The 13,263-nt window shown below is 29.7% G+C and overlaps 2 protein-coding genes across 2 annotated transcripts; both read right to left on the bottom strand.

Annotated features, from left to right (window-relative positions):
• Window positions 1-152: 152 nt before the first annotated feature.
• LOC145114181 (uncharacterized) lies at window positions 153-8,921 on the bottom strand. The gene is made up of 15 exons (XM_079050178.1): window positions 8,903-8,921; window positions 7,611-7,696; window positions 6,848-6,922; window positions 6,630-6,780; window positions 5,998-6,123; window positions 5,844-5,906; window positions 5,612-5,746; window positions 5,462-5,524; window positions 5,214-5,351; window positions 4,983-5,123; window positions 4,331-4,766; window positions 3,289-4,229; window positions 1,947-3,161; window positions 1,540-1,815; window positions 153-1,474 (listed from the first exon to the last, which is right to left on the bottom strand). The coding sequence occupies exons 1-15, from the start codon at window positions 8,919-8,921 to the stop codon at window positions 153-155; spliced, it is 5,187 nt and encodes a 1,728-aa protein (XP_078906304.1).
• Window positions 8,922-9,657: 736 nt separating this feature from the next.
• LOC145114190 (replication factor A protein 1-like) lies at window positions 9,658-11,935 on the bottom strand. The gene is made up of 9 exons (XM_079050185.1): window positions 11,783-11,935; window positions 11,333-11,603; window positions 11,154-11,247; window positions 10,926-11,053; window positions 10,757-10,841; window positions 10,531-10,666; window positions 10,261-10,424; window positions 9,990-10,110; window positions 9,658-9,870 (listed from the first exon to the last, which is right to left on the bottom strand). The coding sequence occupies exons 1-9, from the start codon at window positions 11,933-11,935 to the stop codon at window positions 9,658-9,660; spliced, it is 1,365 nt and encodes a 454-aa protein (XP_078906311.1).
• Window positions 11,936-13,263: the final 1,328 nt, after the last annotated feature.

Below are 13,263 nucleotides of genomic sequence, written 5' to 3' on the forward strand. Positions count from 1 at the left end.
GCAAACAATAAACACCATGTGACATTGATTAAAGTGTGAAAATGAAATATCAAAACAAAATCAATATTATGGATTGCAATGGTATATAAAAAATATATAAAAAATTTAAATAAAAAAAACACAATTGTTTTAATTTAAACACTACGAATGATTTATAAATTTCTAAAAACTTCCTTATACACAACATTAGAAGTTTTGTTTGTAAGTCTACCATCCTTATCTAAAATTAACAATTTCAATCCTTCTCTACTTTGAACTCTCGATAAGGCAACATACAACTGTCCATGTGAAAAAACAGGATCTTTGAGATACAGACCAACCTTTGATAGCGACTGCCCTTGACTTTTATTAATTGTCATTGCAAAACATACAGCCACAGGAAATTGTCTTCTTTGAAATTTGAAGGGAATTTTTTTTTCAGATGGAGTTAAAGACAATCTTGGAATAAATGTTTGTTTTCCAATATTAGTTCCAGATATGATAATTGCCTCAATAACACGTTTGCCCAAAGATTTCACTTGTAGTCTGGTGCCGTTACATAATCCATTCTTTTGATCAATGTTTATAAGTAACATAACTGGAACACCGACTTTTAAAATTAACCTATGATTTGGCAAACCTGATATTTTAAGACCATTTAAAATATCTGGGGAGTATAAATTGGGATCAAAATGATCATGAACAAACTCTGATTGGCAAAGACTATCTAAACTTAAATATTCAACTTCGTCTCCGGGAAACAGTGCTAACAAACGATCATTGATTTGTTGGACAACTTCATTTTTCAGAGCTAGTATAGCTCTTTCTTGAAAATAACTCATAACGTTGAATTTTTCCAAGATTGAAGGATATACAAACTCAATTAATGAACCTATAGGATCATGTGGATCATTAATGAGAATATCATCCGGAACATCAATAATCGCTTCACCATCGTTTGAACCACCAACTTTTCCTTCTCCTATATCCAAAAGCCAGTTTGCAAAACTTTGTATTTTTTGAATATCAGATGGTTCCCTTCCAACGGTTAGTCTCATGTTTATTGTTAATCTATGGACTTTGCATTGTTGCCATATATATGAAGAACTTAAAGAAGCATTAACAATATTTTGTCTACTGCCTCCTTGAACAACAGGTAGAATCTGTCTGAAGTCTCCTCCAAAAACAATCACTTTCCCTCCAAATGGAATTTTTGAGTTGCCAGACTTGTCAAAGTTACATACATCTTTCAGAGCTCGATCTAAAGCTTCAAATGCATGCTTGTGGACCATAGGTGCTTCATCCCAGATAATCAATGAGGTTTTTCTTACTAATCTGCCGAGTTCACTATCAGGCGATATCTTACAAACAGAATCCTCTGTACGATTCAATGGAATTATAAATCGAGAGTGTGCTGTCCTACCTCCAGGCAATAATAACGATGCAATACCACTTGAAGCAACATTTAAAACTATATCACCTTTACATCTAATTGCTGCAGATATCGTCTTCCAAAGAAAGGTTTTGCATGTTCCACCATATCCATACACAAAAAAACACCTCCTTTCTTATCATTGACTGTAGTCATGATATCAATAAAAATATTTCGCTGCTCGTTTGTTAATGCATGAAACATTCGATCAAACTCTTTCTTTAAGATGGGTATGTCATATTCTAGCTCCTCCGTGATAAGGCGATTTGTTGAAGAAGAAACCATATCAGTATCAGGGTAAGGCATTTTGTTATAATTTTTAAGACTGGTGTTGTTACGAAGTAAAATCTGTTCGATCTCAAACAAAGTCAGGTTTTTAAGTTGATCCTCATTGAGTGTTAAACCTGTAAAAATTATGAATATGTAAAAAACAATATAATATTAAAAACATTAATTTTTATAAACAAATTTGCACGCTGCATATTGAAAATATATAATATTCATTTTTAGAAATAATGTTAAAAAATTATAATACCTGGAGACTTTAATGTACGTTGCTGGTTGTAACGAATACCATCTGACAATAGTTGCCATGTATTTTCCCAAACAAACTCTGGTCTACCCAAACTGTCAGACATTAACATCGTAGCAAATAAGAAACGCAGATAAAAACCACTTCCTGAATGACTTGCTTCCTTAATTGCTTCGACATATTCTTTGTCGTCGTCTAAGAGGCCCAAAGCATAACATGCATCTCGAAAAGTAGGAAATTCTTCACCATTTACCGTACGAATTTCTTCAAATGATTTTGGACCTTTCACTTTATTTAAAAGAATTCTTAGGAAGTATATTTCACCAAGTTTAGGTGAAACAGAGTGAATCCTTCCTATTGAACGTCCAATTTTCCTTGGCTTCCACAACTTATGATTAGCTTTCCAAACGAACTTTGTCGGAAATTCAACATATGTAAGTTTTCGTGCATCTTTATTAATTTTATTACATTCCATCCAAGATGTGAACATAGAAGCAGCAACTGAAGGTTGTTCAAGAACATCGTCAATATCATCGTCTGCAGCATATATAAGTTGTTGTTGATTAGGAAGATGAAAAGGTAGTCGCATCACAGAAGGATATCGGTAATGAACATCATATTTAAATATTCGCCATGATGCTTCACATGCAGATAAATATCTACAATCATAATAATCTTTTATTTCATCGACAACCTTTTCTTGATGAGAATCAGTGTTGATGTCAACAGCAACCGTAGCTCTATCTGGACCTTTGTTTATATATTTAAACAGATACTTTATGGAAGATCCTTGATTGCACCATTCAACATTAATATGTGTCTGATATCTTTTCAACAGATATTTGTTATATGGAACAACATTTCTGTTGTCTAACTTGACACCTGATTTTTCGACAAAATATCCATTGTTTCTTCTCATATATAAGGGATAACCGTTGTTATCAACTGAAGAATGATTACAGAATTGCTTTGGAAAATTTTTCGAACATTGCCTGTCAACCATACATGGGCAATTCATATTTTCAGCTCCACAAGGACCATGTATCATGAATTCACTTACAAGTGAATACAACTCTGGCTCTTCATTGATATTTGGAATCTCCGCGGAAATTATCGGATCAATATATTCAACAGTAGGCCGCTTGGAGTCAGGATGCATAAATAGACAAATATGACTATGTGGCAAACCCCTTTTTTGAAATTCAATTGTATAGACAACTGCAAATAAATTTTACAAAAAATATATGATTAGTAGTGAATGAATTATATTTGCAACTAATAAATAATGTTAAGAAACGAAAAAAGAATAAAAAATAAATTTTTATTAAACAACAACTTTCAATACCTGCTTGAACGATGCCGAAAATTTTATTTTCCCGTATGTCTTTAATAAAAGCATCAAGCTTTATTTTGAATAGCCTACATAAGATATCAGGTCTATCTTCAGGATGCAATGAAGTGTTACGAAGAAACCTTTTAACTTCCGGCCATTTTGGGTTACATGTAAAGGTTATGAAGAAATCAGGATATCCAAACCATTTACATAAGGACATGGCGTCAAGGTAGTTTTGCATCATATAACGTGCACCGCCAGTGAATGAGGTAGGTAAGATAACACGTTGTCCGACGTTGGATATATCTCTATTCCCGAGGTCTTGTTGATTACGTAAAATCTCATAAGACTCGCATCTAAGAATTTGTTGTTTGCTCCTTATGAAATGTAATCTCTCACTTTCAATCATAGTATAAGCGTCTACCAAAAACTGTTGGAACAACCTTTTTGAATTAAGAATTAGTGAAAAATATTGATCCCTGTCCTGTATTCTATAAGAAAAAAATTCTCTCATTGTACAGTTGGGCCGCTTGCTGTTGCTTGAAGATGTAATACCTCGATGTGGTATGTCAACTCTGTAACCATCATCACCATATGGAAAGAGTAGTGGATATTGAAGAGGAAGGTATGATGGATGTAATTCACTAATACGCCGTAGAGAACCAGATGAAGTTTGAACAACAATATCTCTATTATCAATTGAATCACCAATATCTCCAACAATCAAAGCTGCTACCTCAGAAGCAGACGGTAGGTTGTATGTCCTTCCATCTTGGTCCCTTCTTCCAATAATTCTCAACTTGATATCAGCACAAGGATTTTCATTAAAACAATCTCTAACCATCCTATAAGATTGAACCAAGACATTATTTGAATCTAACATCAATTTCAAATCTTGTATAATATCATCATCAAGGACAGAAGAATTTGATGTAGATCGTTGATTTTCTCCACTGCAAGTACCATTAACAGATAAACATAAGATAAATAAAGAAAGTATTACTGATCAATAAGATATATATTAATATTAATGTGATAATATAGAAAAGTGTACCCCAAGCATGTTTGTCTATTTGCGATTTCATTATCAGTATCGTATATGTACAACTGAGAGAATTTTGGTTTAAATCCCTGATTTGGTAAAAGGCTTCCGATACTATGATAATTTTGACCACTAAGTCTAAAAATGTATGGAGCATTGCCTCTATTGATTGAGGAATCAATTTTGCCACCCATCGACGTAAAAGAAAACATAGAATTGTACGAACGAATGTTCTTCATGAAATGTTTGCTTTTAGAATCTCCAGATTTAAAAAGAATTTCATAACTTGGAGGTGCATTCTTTAACTCTGGAAGTTCAACTTTTCCATAACCACAACATAGAGAATAATTTTCATTATCCTTTTTTCTACATTTGATAGATTCATCTTTCCATAATTTTGCAAAACATGTTTGGCATACAGCATTCTGATCACCATGATCCAAATAATCTGTGAATTAAGTTTTACATAAAAAGTTAATATTGTAAGTTTAGATAATTGAAAATGATTGGATAAACAACTGTAAATTTTATACTTTTTAAAAATTTACCTTTTGATATACTGTTGTATATGTTTTGATTACTTTGACCATCGTTGTTGTCTTGATCGGATGTCAAACCAATTATTGGAATAGGAGATAAATTTGCCCTTTTTTGTTTTTATTACGATTAGGATTGGTAGACATGACTGAAGATGATCTCTTTGTTACTGTAGATGAGTTGTTTGATGTGTCACCATTTGAAATTACAGAGTATTGTCGAATATTTGGTAACGGTGATTGAAAACTGTTTTTTGAAATATCCATCGCTAGGGAAAAAAGATTAAAAATATGCATTGTTAAATATCATAGAATAAAAATATATATTATTAGATGAAATGGTACAATAAATGACTTACCATTGGAAATGTTAGATAACGGAGTTCTAACATTTAAATGTGAAGGAGGATTTTGTAAAATTGATTGTTTTGACATGTTTACAGTTGATTCAGATGAGGTTATGTTTTTATTTCGACGAACAACTCCGTTGATTTTGTCTGTAAAAAATATGTTAATGAGAAATGAGTCAATATTTAATATGAAATAATAAGTTTTAATTTATATTTCTAACAAAGATAAAAAATTTAAGAGCAATCAAGTATGTTACCGTTTGAATCCATTCTGATGTTTGGTAACGGTGTTTGAAAACTGTTATTGGAGATACCCATTACTGGGAAAAGAAGTTTGAAGGTATACAATATTAAATATGATACAATGACAATATATGTATTATAAAATAAAAATATATATGAGATACCATTGGAAATGTTAGATAACGGAGTTCTAAAATTTAAATATGAAGGTGTTTGTAACATTGGTTGTTTTGACATTTTCCCATTTGACATAGATGTGCATACGTTTTTGTTTCGATTGACTACTCCTTTGAATGTTTCTGTAAAAAAATTGTTATAAGAAATGGATAAATTATAAATAAAAGTGTAATTGTTTGAAGGTTAGAAAGAAAGTGTAAAAACAATGATGTATGTTACCGTTTGAATCGAAGCTGATGTTTGTTGACGGTGATTGAAAACTGTTATTGGAAATATCCATGACTGGGATAAGAAAATTGAAGGTAAACAATATTATATATGATACAATAAGATTGTCGATTATAAAAATAAATTAAACAAATAAATGACTTACCATTGGAAATGTTAGATAAATGAGTTCTAACATTTAAATGTGAAGGATGATTTGGTAACATTGATTTTTTTGAAACATTGGCACTTGATGTAGAGGCGGATACGTTTTTACTTCGATGGACAACTCCTTTAAATTTGCATTGAGAAAAAAAAATTATAAATAAAATAACTTATAAATAATATTAGAAATCGATAAATAATATATGAATATTAATATTGATAAATACATATTACTTTAAAAAAGCATTTCAAATTATTTACTTTTATATTTAACTAATAAAAAAAATATGTACATGACTTTAAGTAGGTTATCTATTAATTTCATTTTCAAAAGGTGTGACATAGATGAAATTGAAAGGATTCATTTGGTCATACCTTTTTTTTTATTGTCCAAATATAATTTTCTTATTCTTCTTTTTTCTCTAGCCTGAACATGATAGATGTTTCTATTTGAATCTGCATAAGCATATATATATATATATATATATATATATATATATATATATATATATATATATATATATATATATATATATATAGAGAGAGAGAGAGAGAGAGAGAGAGACATAAAATAGTTATAATTAAGATTAAAAATTTTTATAAAGAAAGTAATAACATATTAATTGAACGTACCGTTAGCACCCGGGTTACTAACATTTGTAGAAGATAGAATTTGATCGACTGATGTAGTGTACATCGGTATATGTTTTGTATTATCAAGATAGAAATTATTTAATTTTATCTTCTTATTAGTCTTGTAAACATCCATGTTAATTGTTAGTATCTGAAATATAAGAAAAATAAGAGAAAATATATTAATGGTAATTTTTATACTGTAATATACTACAAACCTGTACATTTTCAGAATTTATTTTGCCTTTATTTTGTTTATATTTCAGATTCATTGAGGGGTTACACAAAGAAAGCTAAAAGTACAATCGAAATCAATACGAATAGAAATAAAATTTTATATTTATGTTTTTTGAGTTCGGGGGCATTTCTGTGACGTTATAATGACAAATACATTTTTCTATCAGTTTTTTGTTATATTTTTTCTTCTTTATTATTAGTTGATTGTATTTTGTATTACTTGACTGGTAGGTTCTATTTTGAATTAAGGGGCAGTTCTGTCATGTTTCACAGAATTACATATTTGTCATTGATTTGAACCGGTTTACACCAAAAACATATTAATCAAAGGGAAATAGGATATGATGTAGGCTTAAACAGAACCATTTTTAGTTGTTAATATTACTGAATACGAAATTTTCGTTTTTGCATTACCCTACTACTATTTATTTAGCATTAAACTTTAATTCAATGTCACTTAATATGTTCATCCATGTTTTATTCATGTAGGTTTTTATACAATCTTTACACGAAAAACGTCTATCTAAACATCAAGCATATGAAAGTGGACCAGGTGTAAAAAGTATTCCATATTTCCTAATGGCCGATGTTTAGCAGTTCGTAGTAACAACCAGATGTTTAGAGTAAAAAAAAACAATGATAAGCAGAATTTAAGTCGCAGAATTCAGAAGAAGAAAAGAATTTTCAATTGTACGATTATCACAAACATTGAGAAGCAATCATATATAATAATGAGAAACTTACCGAAGGAAAAAAGTCGGTGATTGAATATCCGAAATTAAGAAGCAGAATTGAGATGCAGAGAGTGTCCTTTGGATTGAAGTATGTAACTGAATATTCGAAATTCAACTTACGTGAGATTATTAAGATTAAGATCCATAATAACCACACAATGCTGTAAAGAAATACTGATTATCATATGTTTCAAATATATACTGACAAATATATACTGACAAATATATGATCAAATCGACATAATAATGAAAATTAAATGTAATAGATATGATTGATATGGATACCATTAAAAAATGCTCTTAATCAGGTAATTATATAATTTTCATATTGAATATCGATTTCTAAGTGAAAGAAATAAATGGTAAAATATGGTATTTTATATTTGTAAAATACGTTTTATCTGCATAATTTGCTTAAATGTGATTTATTTTAAGAAGTTTCGAATCATAATACCTGTCATAGTAGTATGTGTTTTGAAAAAAATACACCTGTGTCAAAAAACCTAACACATCACATGGAATGAACCGGCGAGGGCATATTAGTCTTTTGCATATATATATATATATATATATATATATATATATATATATATATATATATATATATATATATATATATATATATATATATATATATATATATATTGGCCAAAAAGTGTTATGTACTTTGTATTGATTCAGAAACAGAAAGATATATTTAAGTTGTGAATGATCCAGATCAATATGAACATTCCGGATGCAATATTTGTAAATAAAAAAAATTGACATGTTATTTAGGTCTACCAGAGGAGACAATAAATTCACAATTATTTTGGAATGTAAAGACTGAAAATTGCAGAGGTTAACAAAAGGATTGACAAAGGCCAAATTTGACATCTGATGCTTATCCATTCTATCCACTGTTACACATTCAAATACATAGACATATCTCATGTGACAACTTCATTACAATGTACATTTCTAACATTACATATAATTTTTGAAAAACATATTCCCGTGATGCATGCACCGATTTCATGTGCATTTGATATACCACTTTTTTTAATTTATTCATATTTGATACATGTTTTTTCATATAGCTAATATACTCATAACACGAAAAAGAAAAGTACACTGCTTTATTTGCACATGAAAGCTAATTCTGTCGAATTATTTTTGATATATCTATGCATAATTAGAATCTTTATAATCATAATTGTTAAGTATTCAAACTTTCATAAGTAGACACACTTATGACACACATATAAAGGAAGGCTTAAAGTACAAAACACACATCGAACAAAAAGAAAAGTTATTGCTTACCTAAAAGCTTAACATCCATATTTATTACGCCAACAAATCACTTTAAAATTGGATTATTCTAATTAAAGTCATAACCCAAAAAAACAGTTTTTTACTTCAGATAGAGATTAGAAACAAAAAGAAACCAAGAACTATGAATGTTTGAATACTGAACACCACGAAGAGCAAAACTGCCAAACAGAATCCCAAAAAAAAAAATTCAAGAATATTGTTGATTCAAAAAGTCCAAACTGAAATCACTTTTCAATTTTTGGTATTAAAAGACCTGTGTTGCCATCGACCTTGGAATTCAAGCGCGGTACTTTTGTAGACGAATTGACATTATCATATTCATCAACATCAATTGTATCTCCAACGTTTCGTTTTTTTACATTTGGGGGTGAATTAAACTTGAAGGGACTTGTAGCTTCTGATTTGTCGGGCATGGAAGGCGTCAAATTATCACCGGTCTGTGAGATGGCGTCCTTGAAGCAAAATCAGGAAATAGATTTAGTACAAAAATAATAACAAAAAATATTTGATAAAAAAAATTTATATAAAAATAAATAATGTAGTTTTATAGGCTAACCTTCAACGACTTCGTTTCGTGAGATGCTTCGTGAGATGCGATTTCTGTATCATCAGGATTTTCAGAATTACCTGCCTGCTTTAGGTGCATAAAAAGTATGTATTATCATTTGTGGGTTTAAGGTTTTATTCCATCAAGATTTACAATTAATTAGTAATTAGTAAAAATCATTAAATAAAAGTGTGCATCATAATTTCCAAAAAAAGATGTATATAAATACCTCAACAGATAACTTTTTTTCCAAAGCATTGATAACGTTACTATCAAGCGTATAGCCAAGTATCCCAAACCGATTGTAGTTATTGGATACGTTGAATCTATTAACATCTATCTTGAATGCCATCTTTTTATGTACCAGACATTTGAGGTCATAAGGATACATTCTCGGATTATCCCCAGCCTGGAAAAAATGTCTTATGTATTATTGTTATGGTTAAAAGCAAATTAATATTAATTAATACAAATAAAATGAAACAAATAATAGAATTTAATAAAACATATATTATACTTAAGTTATACCTGTTTGATTTTCTCTATGAGCTCACTTGCACGTTGTTTGACAAGTCTATAAGCATTTCTATCAAACAGAGTTAGTGTGATTGTGCCATAATCATCTTGGACACGAATAGGTATTTTATACCTACAAAAATATCCCACATAAATTTATATTAAATATGTTTAAGTTTAACTATACATTATTAATGATTAATAATGTATTTAATTTGTCCGGTTAAGGTTTTGGTAAATGTAAAAAACCTTGGAGCTGAAGAAATCTCCTTTTTTTTTACACTTATCAGTAGAGCATTCAACAACCACACTTGCATCACCACTATCTGGACCGCTAAAAACATCTCTTCGATCAACTTTCTTTCCACAGTTTGAACACACATCATAATACCAATCAATATCTTGTCGTATACCGTAAATTGTACCAACAATGATAAATTTCCCGACCTAAAAAAATATAAAATACAAAAAGATTCATAAAAAAACAATGCAACTACAATAAATGAATAATATAAAACAAAATCACATTAAATAAACCAAATTATTGACATACCTCTTGTGGTTCTAGCAAATCGACAACATTTTTAACTTTGTGATTATTCAAAAAGTCTTCATATTCATTGTATGATTGAGAGCTATCAAAAGTCAAAGAAGAAAAAGGGTTTTGAATTCCTCGTAATCCAACCAAGCTGTTTTTTTATTTAGGAAAATAATTATGAAATTAGTAAAATTATTAAAAAGAAACAAAATAAGAATGAATAATTAAAATAGTTTGTTACCTATCTGTGAAGGCCACAATTTCGGGAAGATCAGCATTTATGAACATACGTGTGTGATCAAAATAATTGTTAACAGAAGGAATTCCTGTTGAAAGAAAATAAATTAGTCAAAATAATGAGTAATAAAAAAACGTAAAATAACGAAGGTTGCCTTTTATAAGAACTGTACCGTTATAGACATTAAGTCTTGCAAACTGCAAAATAATAACCACACGACCAACTTGTTTATGAGCTTCAAGATAAGAAATCACTTGGTATGCGAAATCTGCAAACAATGTGACGTTAACTTGCAAACCTCTGCAGAAACAGTAAAGGTTAAATGTTTATATAATAATAATAATAATAATAATATTAATAATAATAATTTAATATATAATATAATAAAAGTTATAATTACTCTAAGTTTCTGATTTGTAAAGTTAGCCTATGTTTCGATTTGCTAACATCACGGGAATCCAGCTTGCCTAACGAAACAACTTCACCTATAACATCTACAAAATGATAATACAATATGTCAAATTTATGTAAAATTAAAAAATTAAATATAAAATGCAATAAAATAGGGGGAAAAAGTACCAATTGAGATATTAGATGTAGTTGTCGCAGAGATAATGGTTTCAAACGATACAAAACAAAACTCATATTTTGTTTTGGATTGAAAACCAAGACACTCATGAACAGTTGTTTGTCCATGCAAGTTTAACTTGGAGGTTACATCACTTATTTTAAAAGTGTATTTGTTTGGAGCTATAGTGGGGGATCGGATGTAAATAGCGTCATCTTCTTTCAGCTTGGAGTCAAACCTTTGGAAATCTTTTCGGTAGACACTGGCTCTGATTTTTGTACCCTATTAATATATTGTAAGAATATTATATATATTGCTGACCAATTGTATATTAATTTATATAATTTGGTCAAAGTTGAATCAATTATTCGACCATGAATGAATTTGAATAATATTATTGGAATGAGCAAATACAAAAAAAAAATGATTTTGAATAATGTTATTGTAATAGGATATTTTACCATTTCATCCATTAATATCATTTCAATTGATTTCACAACAGTGGGGTCAGATTCGGAAAATGATCTCCACAACCGGATGATACACACTTTTAGTGTGTAATCATCCCTCATATTGTCTAAGTCGCTGATGAAAGTGATATTTCTAGCTGTCATTGTCACTACAACAGAAAGACATACAATATTAAGGATAAACAATGGAAGAAAATTACACATAGAAAATGTAAACACAAACATAATTACAATTATGTCCCTAGAGTAGTAAACATATAAAAAAAGATTTGGCCATTACAATTAACAAAAAAAAGGCAGGATGAACGGACAGGACAGATTTGTCCTTTAAAATTAACAAAAAGATAAAATTAAAGTATGTTGCTATTGATTGTAACGTTTGTTAAAGAATGCATGCAGGGGTAGGGGTATATTAGTCCAATTTGATGTACTTCATAGTTAAAGAATGCAGAAAATCGATATTTGAGTATATTTCATATTGATCAAATATAAATAAAGGGTAAAAATGGTATTTTACCAATAAAAAAATAAGTACCAACAGCAGGACAGATTTGGCCTTTAAAGTTAGCAAACACAGAAAATGAAAGCATGCTGAGAAGTACAAATTTTTTATGGTTTCTAAATAAAAGCAACGCCAAATTGAAAAGTACAGTTTTCCTATTGTTTGATATTGTTTGGTTCCTGTTTTTGGGGTTTTTTTTCTGCTGGGACGTTTATTTTTTGTGGTTTTTTTGTGTTTTTGTTTTTTTGGATGCTCTTTGATGTGTTTTTTTTTAAATTTGAAAACAATGTTACCCGAAGATGTAAGATTGGTCAACTTAATTAAGTTATAAAAATATCAAATTAAGAGTATATAATAATAGGATCCAAAAGTGGATAAGATTGACAGATATAAATAAAGGGTAAAAAGGGTTTTTAAGGGGTAGATAGGTTGTTAATATCATCTTCTTAGGCGTACATGTATATACACTACAAAGAGAAAACAAAAGACGAAAATGCCCTCCAGCAATTGACCAGTGGATAGAATGGATAAGCATGAAAAATCAAAATTAACAACGATTGATGAAGGACGAAAATGCCCTAGCCATCATTATTGTTTGATTAGCAATCTGAAAGTAGGTTTTTAAGAAGCAGAAACAATTTTCGATTATGATTATCACACGCATACACATTGAGAATTGAGAAGCATAAACTGTTGTGTAAAAAACAACACAGAAATTAAAAAAAACACACAAGAAGATTCAACTAATAAACAAACAATCTGAAAGTAAGCTTTTAAGAAACTTACCGAACACCTCTTTTCTGCGATTGAGTGGAGGATTTTCGTCTGTGATTGAGTGGATGATTTTGGAGCACGATTGATGAAGGACGAAGGAGACACAATTTACCAAAGAAACGATTGATATAAAGGTTTGAAATATATATTGACTGTAATACGATTTCCATTGAATGCAATTGATAGCATTGATAGC

Source organism: Lactuca virosa, chromosome 1, assembly GCF_052849685.1.
Source record: "Lactuca virosa cultivar CGN04683 chromosome 1, Lactuca_virosa_CGN04683_v6, whole genome shotgun sequence".
NCBI classification, from domain to species: domain Eukaryota; kingdom Viridiplantae; phylum Streptophyta; class Magnoliopsida; order Asterales; family Asteraceae; genus Lactuca; species Lactuca virosa.

Coding starts and splice junctions, on each gene's coding strand:
- LOC145114181 (XM_079050178.1), bottom strand. Junction 6,124..6,629: donor TAGTAACCCGGGTGCTAACG/GTACGTTCAATT, acceptor GCAAATTTAAAG/GAGTTGTCCATCGAAGTAAA. Junction 4,230..4,330: donor AATAGACAAACATGCTTGGG/GTACACTTTTCT, acceptor TGGTACTTGCAG/TGGAGAAAATCAACGATCTA.
- LOC145114190 (XM_079050185.1), bottom strand. CDS start 11,935: ATGACAGCTAGAAATATCACTTTCATCAGCGACTTAGACAATATGAGG. Junction 11,054..11,153: donor TTACAAATCAGAAACTTAGA/GTAATTATAACT, acceptor CTGTTTCTGCAG/AGGTTTGCAAGTTAACGTCA. Junction 10,111..10,260: donor GTTGAATGCTCTACTGATAA/GTGTAAAAAAAA, acceptor ATATTTTTGTAG/GTATAAAATACCTATTCGTG.